The 23,668-nt window shown below is 47.7% G+C and overlaps 1 protein-coding gene across 5 annotated transcripts in view; it reads right to left on the bottom strand.

The window, feature by feature from the left end:
* The window catches only part of LOC134927354 (cytosolic beta-glucosidase-like), a 146,512-nt gene that overhangs the window by 88,015 nt on the left and 34,829 nt on the right, over positions 1-23,668 (bottom strand). For 4 of the 5 annotated variants that reach the window (XM_063921712.1, XM_063921729.1, XM_063921702.1 and 1 more), the window contains exon 2: positions 1,226-1,376. In XM_063921712.1, coding sequence (XP_063777782.1) covers positions 1,226-1,292 — 67 coding nt within the window. In that variant the 5' untranslated portion in view covers positions 1,293-1,376. Of the gene's footprint in view, positions 1-1,225; positions 1,377-17,401; positions 17,513-23,668 lie in introns of those variants that run through there. The other variant, XM_063921720.1, reaches the window with a different exon arrangement.

Below are 23,668 nucleotides of genomic sequence, written 5' to 3'. Positions count from 1 at the left end.
CAGCACAGGTCACCACAGAGGGCTTTTTATAACTATACGGGTGCAGGGTGTGCGGTATCGCACATCTGGCTCCCATTATAGATATACCCCTATGATAAAGCTTCATATGAAGAACAGGCACACTGAGGGAGGAAGGAGCAGGCACAAAGGAAGCATGTCTGGGTCTGCATTAAGGGGCCGGCACTGACAGATTAGTATACGGTTTAATGGGGGCGAATCAGTTGTGGTCCATTTCCATCAAATTATGCTTTGGAGGAATAGGTGTGCTGTGGCTGAGTGGATCAACAGCAACTACTGCCAAGGCTGCAGCCTACTCGGGAGATCCATGTTGTCAGATGCATCCCCCGCTCCAGAATGCACGTGCATCCACTACTATTTACTGAGGAAGTGGACAGTTCCTGAAGCTGGGGGAAACCCAAGTAGCCGCCACCACCACACCTAGCACCTGCGAAGTTGTAATATTTTTAATATGTGTACAATCTGGAATAAACCTCTCACAGGAAAGAACAGTTTGCTTTCATAAAGGAAGTGTCACCTAAGAACTATAACGAGTGCAGACCGACAATGCTGCAAGAGCACCTACTTGTCTGCCTACAGCATTTCAACAACCCAATAATATCAACCTGTACCCAACTGTACCAAAAAACCCCTGCAGAATGAAACCAGTGAAATCATCACATCAAAGTACAGCTAAATTCCACTCCTTTTCACTCATCAATATATCATTTTATATTTAATTTTTCCTAAAAACGTAAAAATGTATTATTACTGCACTGTGGTCAGAGTGTGCGTGGAGATGTGCTTTCCTGCAGGAGGACGATCAGACATGGCACAAAACCTCTGGCACCAACACTGCAATTTACCCAGATCTCAAAACGGCATCTTATTAGCTCTCACGTGTTTTGTGGATAGCCAATAAGAAAAATCTGGATAAATCCGAACTCGCGTTAATTTTGGCATTAAGAAAAGAGTAAATCTGAACCCGCACATCTCTAATGAAAAATAAAACAAAAAGTTAAATTACTTGTCATGGAGCTGTTTCCACATTAATATAAGACTGTTAACTTTTCAGTATGCTCATATACTGTTTCCAATGAAAAACTATAAAAATAAAAAATAAAAAAAAAGAATGCCATGTTTTTGTTCAGTTTGTACATGCCAAGTGATTAACATAATCACCATGATTAAAGGATTAAGATAAATGGATCTCAAAAGAAAGTTTTACCTTCAATCTGATAGGCTGCCGTTGCTGCTCCCCATGCAAATGACTCCGGAAACTTCCCACTGTCCATCTCTGCTGATGTCTCTACAGGAACTAGGAGATGATACAATGATCGTAGAATATATTTTCACAAATGTTTCGCTGTAGCTTCAATCTGAAAAAAGAAAAATCATTACAATTATGGAATGTATCTTCACACGAACATTTATGATCATTGTAACAGCTCTATGAAAAAACACAAATGATCTCCAGCAGCAGCCAAGTGCAGTGACATCAAATACAGAAACCAAAACAACCACACAAAAAAACTGTATAAAGAAAATGCAATATAGAGTATACCCTAACTTCACACGGGTGTGGTATGCAAGGTCCACCACACTTAGGTCAACCACTATTGGTCGACAGTAACTAGGTCAATAGGGATTCTAGGTCGACAGTGTCTCTAGGTCGACATGACTTTTTTTTTTTAAATTGGTGTCGTTTTCACCGTACAGTGACCGGGAACCCTAATTAGTGCACTCGCCATGCTTCAGGCAAGGTTACCGTTCCCAATCGTAGCTCACATGGATTGTAAAGTATGAAAATGTTCCAAAAAAGAAATTTTGTTTTGAAAATCTAATTTCAACCTTTTGACATGTCATCCTATAGACCCTGTTGACCTAGCTACTGTCGACCAATAGTGGCCGACCTAGACACTGTCGACCTAAATCTATAGACCAGATACCCTTCACACACTGGTAACTTTTCACAGGCGAAAATTGACAATGCAAATGTTTTATTCATACACTAGATGGCGGCATTGCAGCATTTCACATAGAACTCATCCATAACTACAGTATCTGTAAGACGTATCCATGCAATAACAGAGGCTGCTTTCCTCAAATTTTAAGAATAGAACAAATTTTAATTTCCAGCAGACGGAAACATTACCATATTCCAGGTACATCTACAGTATGCAAGCTGTATTAAATCTGCATTTGATTCTGTGCCTAAATATCTCAGCAGATTCAGTATGATATCCTGGCGGTATCCAGGAGACTGATGACGGGATCCCGACGGCCAAAATAACGGCGGCTAGTGTAGTGTGTGAAACGTTAGACTGTCCCGCTAAAATCGGGTCGGTTGGGAGGTATGTCCTATGGCAGGGGTGGCCAAACAGTCGAGTGTGATCAATCGGTCGTTCGTGGACATGCGATCAGTCGATCGCGATCCACCGCCCATCCACTCCCCGAGGCGAGGAGAGCGCAGCGCGCACATCTCCTGCCTGCCGCCTTGCCCCTCAGTCTGGTCTCTGGCAGTGACGGCGGAGTGTATAGCTCAAATCAGGTGCCGGTTCGTTAGCCAATCAGAGCTCGCGGACCGGCGCCTGATTTGAGATATACACTCTGCCGTCACCGCTGGAGACCAGACTGAGAGGCAGAGCGGCAGGCAGGAGAAGCGCGCGCTGTGCTCTCCACACACAGCAAAACGGTGAGTAGAACTATGGGGGCATATCTGGCACTGTGGGTACATGGCACAGGTGGGGCATATCTGTATCTGGCACTGTGGGGTCATATGTGGCACTGTGGGGGTATATCTGGCACTGTGGGGGTATATCTGGCGCTGTGGGGGCATATCTGGCGCTGTGGGGGCATATCTGGCGCTGTGGGGGCATATCTGGCGCTGTGGGGGCAAATCTAGCACTGCGGGCACATGGCACTGTGGAGGCATATCTGTATCTGGCACTGTGGGGTCATATCTGGCACTGTGGGGACATATCTAACACTGTGGGGTCATATCTGTATCTGGTACTGTGGGGGCATATCTGGCACTGTGGGGGGCATATCTGGCACTGTGGGCACATGGCACTGTGGGGGCATATCTGTATCTGGCACTGTGGGGGCATATGTGTATCTGGCACTGTGGGGGCATATGTGTTTGAGGTTTTTACCTGTGGGGGCCAATGTGTTATTTCGTGCGAGACAGTCATTACACTCTGTGCAGCAACGTCCCTTTTTTTTGTTATGCCATGCCACTTTTTTTGCGCGCGCTATTATCCCACCTAGGTAGATCAGCTTTCAAAGTAGATTGCCGACTCCAAAAGTCTGGCCACCCCTGTCCTATGGGATCAAGAGGCAAAGTAGGAACAGATGAGGTGGGCAGAGCTTATTTACACAGTCCTCTGTATGTGTTTGCTGCATAAAGCTACATTGTTATTACATGCCTGTTCAGCAGTAAAGAAGCTTGTTGTATTTTTTTTGCAAATAGTTTTTATTGTGCGTTTTACAAGGTAACAACAGACAGGCCGTATTCACGGGCTGATTTGTGGAGAGATGTGTGCTCAGCGATTCGCTCAGCACACATCTCTCCCCCCGCTCAGCACAGAGCAATGTGTGCTGAGCGTGCGGGGGGGGGACAGGGGGGGGGGGGGCGCTCATTTCACCCAGCGGGTGAAGTGAGCGACCTGCTAGATTGGCCCAATCTAGCACCAGCGATAGCGATGCGCTGGGCTGCGCATCGCTATCGCTGTGAGGGATACACACGGAGTGATCGCTGCTTAAAATCTAAGCAATCTAGTCAGATTGCTTAGATTTTAAGCAGCGATCGCTCTGTGAGTACCCCCCTTAACATGTAGCACGTAATAAAGTATCCACAATATCCCCAAAGCAAATTAACTTTGGTCAAAACTCAGTATCAAAATCACTTGCAGAGAGACCAATATAAATTGACAGTAAACTGGCAGACATAACATGTTATAGTTGAACAAGGCACTTGCTACAATGTGAGCAGAGAAAAAAATAAGATTTTAAACCTACCGGTAAATCTTTTTCTCCCAGTCCGTAGAGGATGTTGGGGACTCTGTAAGGACCATGGGGTATAGACGGGCTCCACAGGAGACATGGGCACTCTAAGACTTTAGATGGGTGTGAACTGTCTCCTCCCTCTATGCCCCTGCTCCAGACCTCAGTTAAAGAACTGTACCCAGAGGAGACGGACAGTACGAGGAAAGGATTTTTGTTAATATAAGGGCGAGATACACACCAGCCCACACCATACACACCGTACAACATGGTATATACTAAACCAGTTAACAGCATGAACAAAACAGCATCAGCCAGAAACTGATCTCAGCTGTAACATAACCCTTATGTAAGCAACACTATATACAAGCCTTGCAGAATTTGTCCGCACTGGGACGGGCGCCCAGCATCCTCTACGGACTAGGAGAAAAAGATTTACCGGTAGGTTTAAACTCTTATTTTCTCTTACGTCCTAGAGCATGCTGGGGACTCCGTAAGGACCATGGGGATTATACCACGGCTCCAGACCGGGCGGGAGAGTGCGGATGACTCTGCAGCACCGATTGAGCAAACATGAGGTCCTCATCAGCCAGGGTATCAAACTTGTAGAATTTAGCAAAAGTGTTTGAACCCGACCAAGTAGCTGCTCGGCAAAGCTGTAATGCCGAGACGCCTCGGCAGCCGCCCAAGAAGAGTCCACCTTCCTAGTGGAATGGGCCTTTACCGAATTTGGTAACGGCAATCCAGCCGTAGAATGAGCCTGCTGAATCGTGTTACAGATCCAGCGAGCAATAGTCTGCTGAGAAGCAGGAGCGCCAACCTTGTTGGCTGCATACAGGACAAACAGTGCCTCTGTTTTCCTCACCCGAGCCGTCCTGGCTATATACATTTTTAAGGCCCTGACTACATCAGGGGACTTGGAAACCTACAAGTCACCCGTAGCCACAGGGACCACAATAGGTTGGTTCATATGAAACGACAAAACCACTTTAGGCAGAAATTGAGGACGAGTCCTCAACTCTGCTCTATCCACATGGAAAATCAGATAGGGGCTCTTGTGAGACAAAGTCGCCAATTCTGACACCAGCCTCGCAGATGCCAAGGCCAACAACATGACCACTTTCCAAGTGAGAAATTTTAATTCAACTGTTTGAAGAGGTTCAAACAAGTGTGATTTAAGGAACAGTAACACCACGTTCAGGTCCTATGGTGCCACTGGGGGCACAAACGGAGGTTGGATGTGCAGCACTCCCTTTACAAAAGTCTGGACTTCTGGGAGAGAAGCCAATTCCTTATGAAAGAATATAGATAAGGCCGAAATCTGCACCTTAATGGAGCCTAACTTTAGGCCCATATCCACTCCTGTCTGTAGAAAATGGAGAAACCGACCCAGCTGAAAATCTTCCGTAGGAGCATTCTGGGCTTCACACCAAGATACATATTTCCTCCAGATACGGTGATAGTGCTTCGCCGTTACCTCCTTCCTAGCTTTGATTAGATTAGGGATGACTTCCCTCGGAATACCTTTCCTAGCTAGGATTTGTTCAACCGCCATGCCGTCAAACGTAACCGCGGTAAGTTTGGAACACACAGGGCCCCTGTTGCAATAGATCCTCCCTGGGAGGAAGAGGCCACGGATCTTCTGTGATCATTTCCTGAAGATCTGAATACCAGGCCCTTCGAGGCCAATCTGGAACAATGAGTATTGTCTGCACTCTTGTTCGTCTTATGATTCTCAGTATTTTTGAGATGAGTGGAAGTAGAGGGAACACATAGACCGACTAAAACACCCACGGTGTTACTAGGGCGTCCACCGCCACTGCCTAAGGGTCCATCGACCTGGAACAATACGTCCAAAGCTTTTTGTTGAGGCGTGACGCCATCATGTCTATTTGAGGAAGTCCCCAACGACTTGTTATTTCTGCAAAGACTTCTTGATGAAGGCCCCACTCTCCTGGATGGAGATCGTGTCTGCTGAGGAAGTCTGCTTCCCAGTTGTCTACTCCCGGAATGAAGACTGCTGACAGAGCGCTTACATGATTTTCCGCCCAGCGAAGAATCCTGATGGCTTCTGCCATTGCTGCTCTGCTCCTTGTCCCACCCTGGCGGTATACATGCACCACGGCTGTGACGTTGTCTGACTGGATCAGAACGGGTAGGTTGCGAAGAAGATTCTCCGCCTGTTGAAGGCCGTTGTATATGGCCCTTTATTCCAGCACATTGATGTGTAGACAAGCCTCCTGGCCTGACCATATTCCCTGAAAAATTTTTCCTTGTGTGACTGCTCCCCATCCTTGGAGGCTCGCGTCCGTGGTCACAAGAACCCAATCTTGAATGCCGAACCTGCGACCCTCTAGAAGGTGAGCACTCTGAAGCCACCACAGGAGAGATACCCTGGCCCTGGGGGACAGGCTTATCCTCTGATGCATTTGTAGATGGGACCCTGACCACTTGTCCAGAAGGTCCCACTGAAAGTTCTCGCATGGAACCTGCCGAATGGAATGGCCTCGTAGGCCGCCACCATCTTTCCCAATACTCGAGTGCATTGATGAACTAACACTCTTTTTGGTTTCAGCAGGTCCCTGACCATGTTCTGGAGTTCCTGGGCTTTTTCCAATGGGAGAAAAACCCTCTTTTTTTCCGTGTCCAGAACCTTGCCCAAAAATGACAGCCGAGTTGTCGGAACCAACTGCGACTTTGGTAGATTTAGAATCCAGCCGTGTTGTTGTAGTACTCTCAGGGAGAGAGACACGCTTTCTAGTAACTGATCTCTTGATCTTGCCTTTATCAGGAGATCGTCCAAATATGGGATAATTGTGACCCCTTGCTTGCGCAGGAGCACCATCATTTCCGCCATTACCTTGGTGAAAATTCTCGGGGCCGTGGAAAGCCCAAACGGCAACTTCTGAAACTGGTAATGACAATCCTGTACAGCGAATCTCAGGTACGCCTGATGAGGCGGATGTATAGGAACATGTAGGTATGCATCCTTTATGTCTAGTGACACCATAAATTCCCCCCCTTCCAGGCTGGAGATCACTGCCCGGAGAGATTCCATCTTGAATTTGAACCTTTTCAAATATAGGTTTAGGGATTTTAGATTCAGAATTGGTCTGACCGAGCCATCCGGCTTCAGGACCACAAATATGGTTGAATAAAACCCTTTCCCCTGTTGCCCTAGGGGAACCTTGATAATCACCTGCTGTTGACACAGCTTTTGTATGGCAGCTGAAACTATTTCCCTCTCTGGGGGAGAAGCTGGCAAGGCCGATTTGAAAAATCGGTATGGAGGCACCTCTTCGAACTCCAGTTTGTAGCCATGGGATACAATTTCGACCACCCAAGGGTCCAAATCCGACTGAACTTAGACCTGGCTGAAGAGACGAAGACGTGCCCCCACCGGTGCGGACTTCCGCAGCGGAGCCCCAGCGTCATGCGGTGGATTTTGTAGAGGCCGGGGAGGATTTTTGTTCCAGGGAACAAGCTGTAGCTGGTGTTCTTTTCCCTTTACCTCTACCTCTGGCGAGGAAGGAAGAGAAGAATTCTCTTGGGAACCTGCAGTCTCTTGTCTGGAGTTTCCCAAGCCTTTTCAAATAAAGCAATCAGCTCATGAGATGGGGGAAACGTTACCTCAGGTTTCTTTTCCTTAAACATGCAGACCCTCGTGTCAGGGACAGAGGGGTCCTCTGTGATATGCAAAACATCTTTTATTGCAATAATCATATATTGAATACTCTTGGCCACCCTTGGGTGCAACCTTGCATCATCATAGTCGACACTGGAGTCGGAATCCGTGTCGGTATTAGTGTCTGCTATCTGGGAAAAGGGACGTTTATGGGACCCTGAAGGGTCTTGTGACACAGTCAAAGCCATGGATTGATTCCCTGCTTTGTCCTTGGACTCTGCTTTGTCCAATCTCTTATGTAATAAGGTCACATTAGCATTTAAAACATTCCACATATCCAACCAATCAGGTGTCGGCTGCGCCGACGGAGACACCACCACCATCTGCTCTGCATCCTCCCTAGATGAGCCTTCCGCTTCAGACATGTCGACACACACGTACTGACACCCACACTGGGATATATGAATATGGGGACAGCCCCCCAATAAGGCCCTTTGGAGAGACAGAGAGAGAGTATGCCAGTACACACCCAGCGCCACTAGATACTGAAAACAAAGTCCCAGCCTGAATAGCGCTTTTATCTACAATTTGCGCCAAATAAATGTGCCCCCCCCCCCCTCGCTTTTGCCCCGTTACTTGTTCAGCAGGGGAGAGTCCGGGAGCAGCTTCTCTGCAGCATGCTGTGGAGAAAATGGCGCTGGTTAGTGCTTGAGGATCAAGCCCCGTCCCCTCAACGGCGGGCTTCGGTCCCGCTCATTTGTTTATACTTGCGGGGGTTTTATAACATACTGCCTCCGCAGTATCTAATAATGGTGCCAGTTTAATGTGAGGTAATTATTGCTGCCCAGGGCGCCCCCCCTGCGCCCTGCACCCTTGCGTGTGTGTGGGAGCAATGGCGCGCAGCGCGACCGCTGCGCGGTACCTCTCTGAAGATCTGAAGTCTTCTGCCGCCTTTGAAGTCTTCTTACTTCATATACTTACCCGGCTTCTATCTTCCGGCTCTGTGAGGAGGACGGCGGCGCGGCTCTGGGACGAACAGCAAGGACGAAACCTGTGTTCCGACCCTCTGGAGCTAATGGTGTCCAGTAACCTAAGAAGCAGAGCCCATCAGTCCAGGAAAGTGGGTCTGCTTCTCTCCCCTCAGTCCCACGAAGCAGGGAGCCTGTTGCCAGCAGTGCTCCCTGAAAATAAAAAACCTAACAAAAGTCTTTTCAGAGAAAACTCAGTAGAGCTCCCCTGCAGTGCAGTGCAGTGCATCCAGTCTCCTCTGGGCACAGGATCTAAATGAGGTCTGGAGGAGGGGCATAGAGGGAGGAGCCAGTTCACACCTCCCTCTATGTGCCGCGACTAGTGTGCCGCGACCAGTTGCAAGGTGTGCCGCGGAGCCAAAGCAGCTTCCTGCACCTTCAGAGTGAACTGTTGGCCTGGGCTATTCTGAGAGAATCATTCTTGCTCCGGCTGTGACCTGTGCCTTGATGACGCGGCGGTGTGATACCATAGGTCACGGCCGCTGCATCTCACCACCCAGCCAGCCCACCCACCTGCATACACATCTTCCAGTTCACGCCTGCATCCACAGCTTTCCTTTCCCACCCACATCCACACCTACCCGACCGCCCGCTGCTCAGTATTCGCAGCAATCCACCATGAACAACCCCCGCCACTGAGGGACAGGAAGGAGGACAGCTGACCGGTAGGGGCTAATATTTGTTATTTTATTTCTCCTGTGGGGAACAATAGGATTTATGGGGGGGGGGGGGGGGGGACAATGTGAATAATTCATGTGGGGAGCAATAGGATTTATGTGGGGCGCAATGTGATTGATTTATGTGTGAGCAACATGATTTATGTGGGGAGCAATGTGATTGTTTTTTCTGTGTAGGCCGATGTATGTGTGGATTTTTTATTACTGTGAGGGCCAATGTGTGTTTTTTAGTTTTTTTCTGTGGGGAACGGATGGTGTGCCTTGGCAATTTTAAAATATTGCGGTGTGCCGTGAGTGAAAAAAGGTTGAAAATCACTGATCTAGGGGGTGGCGGGAGATAGATAGGTGACATGAGGTGCGAGCAAGCAGAAGGCGGCCTGATGTCAGGAAGTAAGCGAGGCATAGATGGCCAATGCATAAGGCAAGGCGTTAGGAGAGTGGTCTCGAGGCTAGGTTATGCGGAAGGCTACGCTTTGATGAACAGGTGGGTTTTCAGTGCCCGTTTGGAGCTTTGCAAGGTCGGGTAGAGTCTAATAGAGTAAGAGGGCTTCTTCCAGTAAAGGGGTGCAGCGCGGGCAAAATCTTGGATTTGCACATGGGATGCAATGACCAAGGTAGTGGAGAGGTCATTGGCTGACCGGAGTGGGCGGGAGGGAGTATGTATTAAGATAAGTTTGGAGATGTAGGGAGCAGTGGAGTTAGAGAAGGCCTTGTATGTGAGGGTGAGGAGTTTGAAGAGCACTCTGTAGGGGAATGGGAGCCAGTGCAGGTTTTGTTGAATGGGAGTGGCAGATGTGGAGCAGTAGGAGAGGAAGATAAGTGTAGCTGCGGAGTAGAGAGCAGATCGAAGTGGAGCGAGATGGGAGCATGGGAGGCCAGTGAGGAAAATATTGCAATAGACGAGCCGTGAGATAACCAGTGAGTGGATAATAAGAATTTACTTACCGATAATTCTATTTCTCATAGTCCGTAGTGGATGCTGGGACTTCCGTAAGGACCATGGGGAATAGCGGCTCCGCAGGAGACTGGGCACAAAAAGTAAAAGCTTTAGACTAGCTGGTGTGCACTGGCTCCTCCCCCTATGACCCTCCTCCAAGCCTCAGTTAGGATACTGTGCCCGGACGAGCGTACATAATAAGGAAGGATTTTGAATCCCGGGTAAGACTCATACCAGCCACACCAATCACACTGTACAACCTGTGATCTGAACCCAGTTAACAGTATGATAAACGTAGGAGCCTCTGAAAAGATGGCTCACAACAATAAACAACCCGATTTTTTTTTTTTTTTTGTAACAATAACTATATACAAGTATTGCAGACAATCCGCACTTGGGATGGGCGCCCAGCATCCACTACGGACTATGAGAAATAGAATTATCGGTAAGTAAATTCTTATTTTCTCTGACGTCCTAGTGGATGCTGGGACTTCCGTAAGGACCATGGGGATTATACCAAAGCTCCCAAACGGGCGGGAGAGTACGGATGACTCTGCAGCACCGAATGAGAGAACTCCAGGTCCTCCTCAGCCAGGGTATCGAATTTGTAAAATTTTGCAAACGTGTTTGCCCCTGACCAAGTAGCTGCTCGGCAAAGTTGTAAAGCCGAGACCCCTCGGGCAGCCGCCCAAGATGAGCCCACTTTCCTTGTGGAATGGGCTTTAACAGATTTTGGCTGTGGCAGTCCTGCCACAGAATGTGCAAGCTGAATTGTACTACAAATCCAACGAGCAATCGTCTGCTTAGAAGCAGGAGCACCCAGCTTGCTGGGTGCATACAGGATAAACAGCAAGTCAGATTTTCTGACTCCAGCCGTCCTGGAAACATATATTTTCAGGGCCCTGACTACGTCCAACAACTTGGAGTCCTCCAAGTCCCTAGTAGCCGCAGGCACCACAATAGGTTGGTTCATGTGAAACGCTGAAACCACCTTAGGGAGAAATTGAGGACAAGTCCTCAATTCTGCCCTGTCTGAATGAAAAATTAGGTAAGGGCTTTTATATGACAAAGCCGCCAATTCTGAGACACGCCTGGCTGACGCCAGAGCTAACAGCATGACCACCTTCCATGTGAGATATTTTAATTCCACAGTGGTGAGTGGTTCAAACCAATGTGATTTTAGGAACCCTAAAACTACATTGAGATCCCAAGGTGCCACTGGTGGCACAAAAGGAGGCTGTATATGCAGTACCCCCTTGACAAATGTCTGAACTTCAGGCAATGAAGCCAGTTCTTTCTGGAAGAAGATCGACAGGGCCGAAATTTGAACCTTAATGGATCCTAATTTTAGGCCCATAGACAGTCCTGCTTGCAGGAAATGCAGGAAACGACCCAGTTGAAATTCCTCTGTGGGGGTCTTCTTAGCCTCACACTAGGCAACATATTTTCGCCAAATGCGGTGATAATGTTTCACGGTTACATCCTTCCTGGCTTTAATCAGGGTAGGGATGACTTCATCTGGAATGCCTTTTTCCATCAGGATCCGGCGTTCAACCGCCATGCCGTCAAACGCAGCCGCGGTAAGTCTTGGAACAGACAAGGTCCCTGCTGGAGCAGGTCCTTTCTTAGAGGTAGAGGCCACGGGTCCTCCGTGAGCATCTCTTGCAGTTCCGGGTACCAAGTTCTTCTTGGCCAATCCGGAGCCACGAGTATAGTCTTCACTCCTCTCCTTCTTATGATTCTCAGTACTTTTGGAATGAGAGGCAGAGGAGGGAACACATACACCGACTGGTACACCCACGGTGTTACCAGAGCGTCCACCGCTATTGCCTGAGGGTCCCTTGACCTGGCGCAATATCTGTCCAGTTTTTTGTTGAGACGGGACGCCATCATGTCCACCTTTGGTTTTTCCCAACGGTTTACAATCACTTGAAAGACTTCTGGGTGAAGTCCCCACTCCCCCGGGTGGAGGTCGTGTCTGCTGAGGAAGTCTGCTTCCCAGTTGTCCACTCCCGGAATGAACACTGCTGACAGTGCCACCACATGATTTTCCACCCAGCGAAGAATCCTTGCAGCTTCTGCCATTGCCCTCCTGCTTCTTGTGCCGCCCTGTCTGTTGACGTGGGCGACTGCCGTGATGTTGTCCGATTGGATCAATACCGACTGACCCTGAAGCAGAGGCCTTGCTTGACTTAGGGCATTGTAAATGGCCCTTAGTTCCAGGATATTTATGTGAAGAGACGTTTCCATGCTTGACCACAAGCCCTGGAAATTTCTTCCCTGTGTGACTGCTCCCCAGCCTCTCAGGCTGGCATCGGTGGTCACCAGCATCCAATCCTGAATGCCGAATCTGCGGCCCTCTAGAAGATGAGCACTCTGTAACCACCACAGGAGAGACACCCTTGTCCTTGGAGATAGGGTTATCCGCTGATGCATCTGAAGATGCGATCCGGACCATTTGTCCAGCAGATCCCACTGAAAGGTTCTTGCATGGAATCTTCCGAATGGAATCGCTTCGTAAGAAGCCACCATTTTTCCCAGGACTCTCGTGCATTGATGCACTGACACTTGGCCTGGTTTTAGGAGTTTCCTGACTAGCTCGGATAACTCCCTGGCCTTCTCCTCCGGGAGAAACACCTTTTTCTGGACTGTGTCCAGAATCATCCCCAGGAACAGTAGACGTGTTGTTGGAATCAGCTGTGATTTTGGGATATTTAGGATCCACCCGTGCTGACGTAGCACTACCTGAGATAGTGCTACTCCGACCTCTAACTGTTCCCTGGACCTTGCCCTTATCAGGAGATCGTCCAAGTAAGGGATAATTAAGACGCCTTTTCTTCGAAGAAGAATCATCATTTCGGCCATTACCTTGGTAAAGACCCGTGGTGCCGTGGACAATCCAAACGGCAGCGTCTGAAACTGATAATGACAGTTTTGTACCACAAACCTGAGGTACCCTTGGTGAGAAGGGTAGATTGGGACATGGAGATAAGCATCTTTGATGTCTAGAGATACCATATAGTCCCCTTCTTCCAGGTTCGCTATCACTGCTCTGAGTGACTCCATCTTGAATTTGAACCTTTTTATGTAAGTGTTCAAGGATTTTAGATTTAAAATTGGTCTCACCGAGCCGTCCGGCTTCGGTACCACAAACAGCGTGGAATAATACCCCTTTCCCTGTTGTAGGAGGGGTACCTTGATTATCACCTGCTGGGAATACAGCTTGTGAATAGCTTCCACTACCGCCTCCCTGTCGGAGGGAGACGATGGTAGAGCAGACTTCAGGAACCGGCGAGGGGGAGACGTCTCGAATTCCAATTTGTACCCCTGTGATACTACCTGCAGGATCCAGGGGTCCACTTGCGAGTGAGCCCACTGCGCGCTGAAATTCTTGAGACGGCCCCCCACCTTGCCTGAGTCCGCTTGTAGAGCCCCAGCGTCATGCTGAAGACTTGGCAGAAGCAGGGGAGGGCTTCTGCTCCTGGGAGGAGGCTGCCTGGTGCAGTCTTTTTCCCCTTCCTCTGCCCCGGGGCAGAAATGAGTGGCCTTTTGCCCGCTTGCCCTTATGGGAACGAAAGGACTGAGTTTGAAAAGACGGTGTCTTTTTCTGCTGAGAGGTGACCTGGGGTAAAAAGGTGGATTTTCCAGCCGTTGCTGTGGCCACCAGGTCCGGTAGACCGACCCCAAATAACTCCTCCCCTTTATACGGCAATACTTCCATATGTCGTTTGGAATCCGCATCACCTGACCACTGTCGCGTCCATAACGCTCTTCTGGCAGAAATGGACATCGCACTCACTCTAGATGCCAGGGTGCAAATATCCCTCTGTGCATCTCGCATATATAGTAATGCATCCTTTAAATGCTCTATAGTTAATAATATACTGTCCCTATCCAGGGTATCAATATTTTCTGTCAGGGAATCCGACCAAGCCACTCCAGCACTGCACATCCAGGCTGAGGCGATTGCTGGTCGCAGTATAACACCAGTATGTGTGTATATACCTTTTAGGATATTTTCCAGCCTTCTATCAGCTGGTTCCTTAAGGGCGGCCGTATCGGGAGACGGTAACGCCACTTATTTTGATAAGCGTGTGAGCGCATTATCTACCCTAGGAGGTGTTTCCCAACGTGCCCTAACCTCTGGCGGGAAAGGGTATAGTGCCAATAATTTATTAGAAATCAGCAGTTTTTTATCGGGGGAAAACCACGCTTTATCACACACCTCATTTAATTCATCTGATTCAGGAAAAACTACTGGTAGTTTTTTCACACCCCACATAATACCCTTTTTTGTGGTACTTGTAGTGTCAGAAATATTCAATGCCTCCTTCATTGCCGTGATCATGTAACGTGTGGCCCTACTGGACATTACGTTTGTCTCCTCACCGTCGACACTGGATTCAGTATCCGTGTCTGTGTCGACCATCTGAGGTAACGGGCGTTTTAGCGCCCCCGACGGTGTCTGAGACGCCTGAACAGGCACTAATTGATTTGCCGGCTGTCTCATGTCGTCAACAGTTTTTTTGCAAAGTGCTGACACTGTCACGTAATTCTTTAAATACGACCATCCAGTCAGGTGTCGACTCCCTAGGGGGTGACATCACTAACACAGGCAATTGCTCTGCTTCCACATCATTTTCCTCCTCATACATGTCGACACAATCGTACCGACACCCAGCACACACACAGGGAATGCTCTGAAAGAGGACAGGACCCCACGAGCCCTTTGGGGAGACAGAGGGAGAGTTTTCCAGCACACACCAGAGCGCTATATATATACAGGGATAACCTTATGTAAGTGTTACTCCCTTTATAGCTGCTGTTTTATATTAGCTGCCAATAGTGCCCCCCCTCTCTTGTTTTACCCTGATTCTTGTAGCAGGACTGCAGGGGAGAGTCAGGGAGCCGTCCTTCCAGCGGAGCTGTGAAAGAAAATGGCGCTTGTGTGCTGAGGAGAAAGGCTCCGCCCCCTTCACGGCGGCCTTTTCTCCCGCTTTTTTCAGGAAAACTGGCAGGGGTTAAATGCATCCATATAGCCCAGGAGCTATATGTGATGCATTTCTTTAGCCAAATAAGGTTTTTATATTGTTCTATTGCGTCTCAGGGCGCTCCCCCCCAGCGCCCTGCACCCTCAGTGACCGGAGTGTGAAGTGTGCCGAGAGCAATGGCGCACAGCTGCAGTGCTGTGCGCTACCTTATCTGAAGACAGGAACGTCTTCTGCCGCCGATTTCTCCGGACCTCTTCGCTCTTCTGGCACTGTAAGGGGGCCGGCGGCGCGGCTCCGGGACCCATCCAGGCTGAACCTGTGATCGTCCCTCTGGAGCTAATGTCCAGTAGCCAAGAAGCCCAATCCACTCTGCACGCAGGTGAGTTCGCTTCTTCTCCCCTTAGTCCCACGATGCAGTGAGCCTGTTGCCAGCAGGACTCACTGAAAATAAAAAACCTATTTAAACTTTTACTTCTAAGCAGCTCAGGAGAGCCACCTAGCATGCACCCTTCTCGTTCGGGCACAAAAATCTAACTGAGGCTTGGAGGAGGGTCATACGGGGAGGAGCCAGTGCACACCAGCTAGTCTAAAGCTTTTACTTTTTGTGCCCAGTCTCCTGCGGAGCCGCTATTCCCCATGGTCCTTACGGAAGTCCCAGCATCCACTAGGACGTCAGAGAAAATAAGTTTAGTCACACTCTGGGAGAGGAACGGCCTGATCCGAGCGATGTTGCGTAGCTGAAACCGACAGGATTGAGCCAGAGATTGGATGTGGGGGGCGAAAGAGAGGGAGAAATCAAGAGTGACGTCCAAGCAGCGGAGCTGAGGAACAGGGAAGATGATGGTGTTGTCATCAATGATAGAGATATTAGGGAGGTGGGGGGGGTGTAGACTCTGGATAGAGAAAAGATGAGGAGTTCGGGTGTTGTCCAGGTTGAGCTCCAGGGAGCGCTCAGACATCCAGGAGGAGATGATGCAGAGGCAGCTGGATACCCGGGAGTGAGACAGGTCAGTAGAGGAGTTGTATAGTTGCGTATCATTGGCATAGAGGTGGTATTGAAAGCCGAAGGAGCTTATGAGCGCACCCAGGGAAGAGGTGTACAGGAAGAAAAGAAAGGAGCCAAGGACAGAACCCAGTGGGACACCAACGGAGTGGATGGAAGGGGGTGAGTTTGAGCCAGACACTGAGAATGAGAAGTTAGTGAGGTAAGAGGTGAACCAGGAAAGGACAGTGCTGGAGAGGCCAATGGTCTGGAGGGTGCGGAGAGGATGATCCACAGTGTCAAAGGCCACAGAGAGGTCCAGTAGGATGGGTAGAGAGAAGTGACCCCTGGATTTGGCCGAAAGCAGGTCATTGGTGACTTTGACAAGGGCAGTTTCATTGGAGTGGAGGGGGCAAAAGCTAGTCCTTGCTGGTCCTGTGACAAGGTCTGTTTAAGATGCCAGTAGCTGGGTCATGTAGAATGTGTGTACCAATCTGAGAACTAGATCAGTACCAGAAAGATCCGGGATCCTGGCCCCAGTCAAGGGGGAGGCCGGGAACCTCCTTCCAATCAGGCTGCACAGTGCAGTGAGCATTTTTGTTGCTCACGACAAACTCTGCTGGCTGAAGCCAACATACTCTTCTGTAAGTCGGGCTGGTCCTGGGTGCCTGCTGCAGCGACTGTGAGCTAAGCTGTGTAGGAAAAATGCCAGGCACCCATCAAAAAAGTCCTGGTGAGAATACTGCAGTTCTAAAAAAGCAGGAAGACTCCAAATCTGTGATGATGTCAAGATGACGATAAATCCAGTTTTGCAATGTCCGCTGCAATAAGTCAAGGATAACTTTGCATTTTTTTGGCGGTGGGGTGGGGACATTTCATGAAAACAGACCTGGAACAAGCATATATGCAGATGGAGATGGAGGAATATCTCAGCATATATGCACACAAAGGACTGTTACAATACAACAGGCTTGCCTTCGGCACAGCTTCAGCAACCACATTCTTGCAAAGAGCAATGAGCCAGGTACTTTACTACAAAGAATACCATGTGTACAGTTTCATCTATGTGATATTATGGTGACTGGCAGAAACTATGCTGAGCAGCGAGCATCTAAACAACTTAACAAAGGTCCTTCATTGACTGAACAATATGACTTACGGTTAATGTGATTTTTTCTAAGATCAAATATCCTCCTGTGGGCGTATGATTGACAAAGATGGGCTATAGAAATCAGAGAACAAAATATGGGCTGAGTTGCAAGCACCTCTCCAGCAGTCAGTAACACAGCTCAGACCATGTAGGTAAATCCAAGTTGATCGCAGCAGGATATTTTTAGCAGTTGGGCAAAACCATGTGCACTGCAGGGGGGGCAGATATAACATGTGCAGAGAGAGTTAGATTTGGGTTTGGTGTGTTCAATCTGCAATCTAATTTGCAGTGTAAAAATAAAGCAGCCAGTATTTACCCTGCACAGAAACAAAATAACCCACCCAAATCTAACTCTCTCTGCACATGTTATATCTGCCTCCCCTGCAGTGTACATGGTTTTGCCCAACTGGTAAAAAAAATCCTGCTGCGATCAACTTGGAATTACCCCCTATACTTGGGATTAGTCAAGTAGTACCATAAGTTTTTGCTAAACATCTCCACTGTCTTGTATCTGTTGAATGCATCCCTGAAGAGGAATGTGGAATGTACGCTGGACATGGTCAAAAGATAGTGAACAAGCTTTCTTGGAAACAAAGTCTTAATTTATTTTCACCCTCAGTTGCCCACTAGGTTAGAATGCGACGGTGCACATTACACTATTGGGGCAGTCTTGTCAGACACCTTGAGAAACTGAAAAGCCAATTGCATATACATTTATCACTGAAGAGAAAAATGATTCACAGATCATTAGGCTCTAAGGTGGTCATTCCGAGTTGTTCGCTCGCTAGCAGTTTTTAGCAGCCGTGCAAACGCTATGCCGCCTCCCACTGGGAGTGTATTTTAGCTTAGCAGAAGTGCAGTTTTAGAGTAGCTCAATACCTACTCAGCGCTTGCGGTGACTTCAGACTGTTCAGTTCCTGTTTTGACATCACAAATGCGCCCTGCGTTCGCCCAGCCACGCCTGCGTTTTTCCTAGCACGCCTGTTTTTTCAAACACTCCCTGAAAACGGTCAGTTGACACCCAGAAATGCCCACTTCATGTCAATCACTCTGGGCCAGCAGTGCGACTGAAAAGCTTCGCTAGACCCTGTGTGAAACTACATCGTTTGTTGTAATAGTACGATGCGCGTGCGCATTGCGCCGCATACGCATGCGCAGAAGTGGCTTCTTTTTGCCTCATCGCTGCACAGCGAACGAATGCAACTAGCGATCAACTCGGAATGACCCCCTAAGTTTGATGTGGGGAGCTAGTGAATTACATAAATACTTGTAGAGACAGAAGTTCACCCTGGTGAACAACCAGTTTCTAATTTTAGTCCTAGAAAGGAAGTACCGGAAGTACACTCACCTGCAACATTGATCCTTATGCTTGAGTGCTCGAGTATTACGAATTAAGGGTATCCAAACTATATAGCAACACTTATGGTCTATCACATTCTACCAATGCCTCAGTCTGACGTATACAATAGGGAAGATCCCTTGGAAATTCATCACAACCTTCTAATTGTCCAGCTGTTAGTTTGACAAAGGATTGTCTAGGCTGCATGAAGGTTGAAAATGCTACTCCAGTGGCATCAGAACACCCATGGGAGTGGCCATCCTCGTAGCAGAAGGTGCATATTGACTTTAAAAGACAACACTTGGGCTGTATGTTCTTATTACAGATGACTCTCCATACAAATGGCCTGAGGTAATTAAACTGAATTCACTAAAACAGAGAAAACTATGTCTGTTGTTAGGACTATCTTTGACAAAAACAGGCTGCCAGAACAGATTGTAGTTATGTGACACCATAAAATATGGATATTTACAGTTCATATAGATTTATTTAATAGGTAGTTGGCTGACAGAGAAAGAAATGACTATGGGTCCCTCACAGAGGGAAAATAAGAGTGACTTCCACGGAAGAAATTAATTCATAAAACATTCCCCCTCATGGAGGGGAGTTGGAGTATGGCACATCGCCCACAGCCCATACCCTAGCTAGTGACAAGCCCCTGAGAGGGCTATACATTGAGGCAGCAACAGTGGTGACCAGTCGCCCTCGAGGAGGACTATACACACCGCGGCACGAGTTGAGGTGTTAGACCGCTCGCGGCCAGTCGGTTGGAGCCCCGAGGACGACTGAAGGGAGGAGAGGCGTTGCGTAGTAAGCAGGTGACATACCGGGAGCCCGTGGTGAGGAGAGGACGCAGCGGTGAAAAGAGGAGTGGTGGCTGTGGATCTCCGGCTCCGAGTGGCTGCGCTGTGAGTACAGACGGGGAAGCCACGCAAGGTCTTGAAGAGTGCTGGCATACATTGGCTGGTACCGAGACTGAACCTCCCCAGGAGGTGACTTCATCAGGAAGGACGGCCCCGGTTACCAAATAAGGCAAGGGGAGGAGTTGGCTGCCGCTGAGGTACCTCGTCCGCAGAGAGCAGACTGAAACCTGTATAAACATCACCAGGTCAGCCTGGGACTCGGTTACAGCTGACAGCATCATATGAGGTAGGATTATGGTCTCTCCTAACTCCACACAGACAGGAATCTTGAGAGCCATACACAGTCTATAGACAGGGAGGTGTGCAATAACAGCAACTCAAAATAGGGACAGCTGTAGTGTTTGCAATCAAAGGGCAATTACATTGAGTCCCAGCAGCCAATGTAGTTTATTAAGGACTGTCTGCATCTTCCTGAATAGACTGTGACCATCCTTAGCTGTTAGCGAGGGAAGAAAACATATCTAAGCACATCACTTCAGCGAATGACACCTCTGGTCAATGTTTCCCTGATATCGGAGCGCCATTAATTCCCCTTCACCTCTGTTGCAGAGAATATTTGAGATTGGCCGAGGGTCGTTAGGAGCTGTCAATTCGACTAAATCAAGTTACAGCGTAACCAAAGGAAACTACCCAGCGCAGAGTAGTTGAGTCATGAACACATATATTGGTAGATGCTCAATTAGCTTAGTGATATCATTCTTGTGCTCGAAAGGGAGGGGTATTTCTAAGCAAGAAAAAAAGCCATTTGTTTCCCCCAGCACCCTGAATCATAACCGTAACCAGATATAAATTCCACATGATAACAGAATTCAGAGATCTTCGTTACACATATTTGCGCAAATGTGTGAATAAGCCCCAAAGCCGCATCAAGGCGTCTCTGTATATTTGGGGTCCCTAGCGCTATATCTAGGTGCATGGTGTGGCACCCCAAAATACCAGCATAAGCCAGAAAGCCCAGCGTGGCATACCAGTGAAAAAACTATAGTGTTAATAAATTAGTATTTAGGAAGCCGAAGCTATAGAGAAAGTGATACAAAATGAAATGCAATTAAAATGGAGAAATAGTGTTAAGAAATTAATAAGTGAAAAGTGTTAATAGAATGTAAAGGTATGCCACACTAAGGCCATCCAGCTCAGCCAGTCCAGAGGCACCACACCTCACACCTCCATTACCCCAATGTGGGTCTAGGATTAACCAGCAAGGAGCCACATGATAATGACTCCTTACTACAATATGTCTAAGCTAAGAGCTACCTACCTTGGAGCAACCCCATAATGCTCCCTGTGGCATGTCAGGGCCTGCACCTCCTCCTAATGCAGGAACCTCTCTGCCTCTCACAACAAACACATATATTGGTAGATGCTCAATTAGCTTAGTGATATCATTCAGGTGCTCGAAAGGGAGGGGTATTTCTGAGCAAGAAAAAAAGGGCAATTGCTTTCCCCCAGCACCCTGAATGATAACAGTAACCAGATATAATGGAGGTGTGAGGTGTGGTGCCTCTGGACTGGCTGAGCTGGATGGCCTTAGTGTGGCATACCTTTACATTCTATTAACACTTTTCACTTGTTAATTTCTTAACACTATTTCTCCATTTTAATTGCATTTCATTTTGTATCACTTTCTCTATAGCTTCGGCTTCCTAAATACTAATTTATTAACACTATAGTTTTTTCACTGGTATGCCACGCTGGGCTTTCTGGCTTATGCTGGTATTTTGGGGTGCCACACCATGCACCTAGATATAGCGCTAGGGACCCCAAATATACAGAGACGCCTTGATGCGGCTTTGGGGCTTATTCACACATTTACGCAAATATGTGTAACGAAGATCTCTGAATTCTGTTATCATGTGGAATTTATATCTGGTTACGGTTATGATTCAGGGTGCTGGGGGAAATAAATGGCTTTTTTTTCTTGCTTAGAAATACCCCTCCCTTTCGAGCACCTGAATGATATCACTAAGCTAATTGAGCATCTACCAATATATGTGTTTGTTGTGAGAGGAAGAGAGGTTCCTGCATTAGGAGGAGGTGCAGGCCCTGACATGCCACAGGGAGCATTATGGGGTTGCTCCAAGGTAGGTAGCTCTTAGCTTAGACATATTGTAGTAAGGAGCCATTATCATGTGGCTCCTTGCTGGTTAATCCTAGACCCACATTGGGGTAATGGAGGTGTGAGGTGTGGTGCCTCTGGACTGGCTGAGCTGGATGGCCTTAGTGTGGCATACCTTTACATTCTATTAACACTTTTCACTTATTAATTTCTTAACACTATTTCTCCATTTTAATTGCATTTCATTTTGTATCACTTTCTCTATAGCTTCGGCTTCCTAAATACTAATTTATTAACACTATAGTTTTTTCACTGGTATGCCACGCTGGGCTTTCTGGCTTATGCTGGTATTTTGGGGTGCCACACCATGCACCTAGATATAGCGCTAGGGACCCCAAATATACAGAGACGCCTTGATGCGGCTTTGGGGCTTATTCACACATTTGCGCAAATATGTGTAACGAAGATCTCTGAATTCTGTTATCATGTGGAATTTATATCTGGTTACGGTTATGATTCAGGGTGCTGGGGGAAACAAATGGCTTTTTTTCTTGCTTAGAAATACCCCTCCCTTTCGAGCACCTGAATGATATCACTAAGCTAATTGAGCATCTACCAATATATGTGTTTGTTGTGAGAGGCAGAGAGGTTCCTGCATTAGGAGGAGGTGCAGGCCCTGACATGCCACAGGGAGCATTATGGGGTTGCTCCAAGGTAGGTAGCTCTTAGCTTAGACATATTGTAGTAAGGAGCCATTATCATGTGGCTCCTTGCTGGTTAATCCTAGACCCACATTGGGGTAATGGAGGTGTGAGGTGTGGTGCCTCTGGACTGGCTGAGCTGGATGGCCTTAGTGTGGCATACCTTTACATTCTATTAACACTTTTCACTTATTAATTTCTTAACACTATTTCTCCATTTTAATTGCATTTCATTTTGTATCACTTTCTCTATAGCTTCGGCTTCCTAAATACTAATTTATTAACACTATAGTTTTTTCACTGGTATGCCACGCTGGGCTTTCTGGCTTATGCTGGTATTTTGGGGTGCCACACCATGCACCTAGATATAGTGCTAGGGACCCCAAATATACAGAGACGCCTTGATGCGGCTTTGGGGCTTATTCACACATTTGCGCAAATATGTGTAACGAAGATCTCTGAATTCTGTTATCATGTGGAATTTATATCTGGTTACGGTTATGATTCAGGGTGCTGGGGGAAACAAATGGCTTTTTTTCTTGCTTAGAAATACCCCTCCCTTTGGGGCACCTGAATGATATCACTAAGCTAATTGAGCATCTACCAATATATGTGTTTGTTGTGAGAGGCAGAGAGGTTCCTGCATTAGGAGGAGGTGCAGGCCCTGACATGCCACAGGGAGCATTATGGGGTTGCTCCAAGGTAGGTAGCTCTTAGCTTAGACATATTGTAGTAAGGAGCCATTATCATGTGGCTCCTTGCTGGTTAATCCTAGACCCACATTGGGGTAATGGAGGTGTGAGGTGTGGTGCCTCTGGACTGGCTGAGCTGGATGGCCTTAGTGTGGCATACCTTTACATTCTATTAACACTTTTCACTTATTAATTTCTTAACACTATTTCTCCATTTTAATTGCATTTCATTTTGTATCACTTTCTCTATAGCTTCGGCTTCCTAAATACTAATTTATTAACACTATAGTTTTTTCACTGGTATGCCACGCTGGGCTTTCTGGCTTATGCTGGTATTTTGGGGTGCCACACCATGCACCTAGTTATAGCGCTAGAGACCCCAAATATACAGAGACGCCTTGATGCGGCTTTGGGGCTTATTCACACATTTGCGCAAATATGTGTAACGAAGATCTCTGAATTCTGTTATCATGTGGAATTTATATCTGGTTACGGTTATGATTCAGGGTGCTGGGGGAAACAAATGGCTTTTTTTCTAGTTGAGTCATGATTCAGGCTCCCAGTT

The sequence above is a fragment of the Pseudophryne corroboree genome, chromosome 1 (assembly GCF_028390025.1).
Source record: "Pseudophryne corroboree isolate aPseCor3 chromosome 1, aPseCor3.hap2, whole genome shotgun sequence".
Taxonomy (NCBI): Eukaryota; Metazoa; Chordata; class Amphibia; order Anura; family Myobatrachidae; genus Pseudophryne; species Pseudophryne corroboree.
This window is presented reverse-complemented; position numbering and strand designations above follow the sequence as displayed.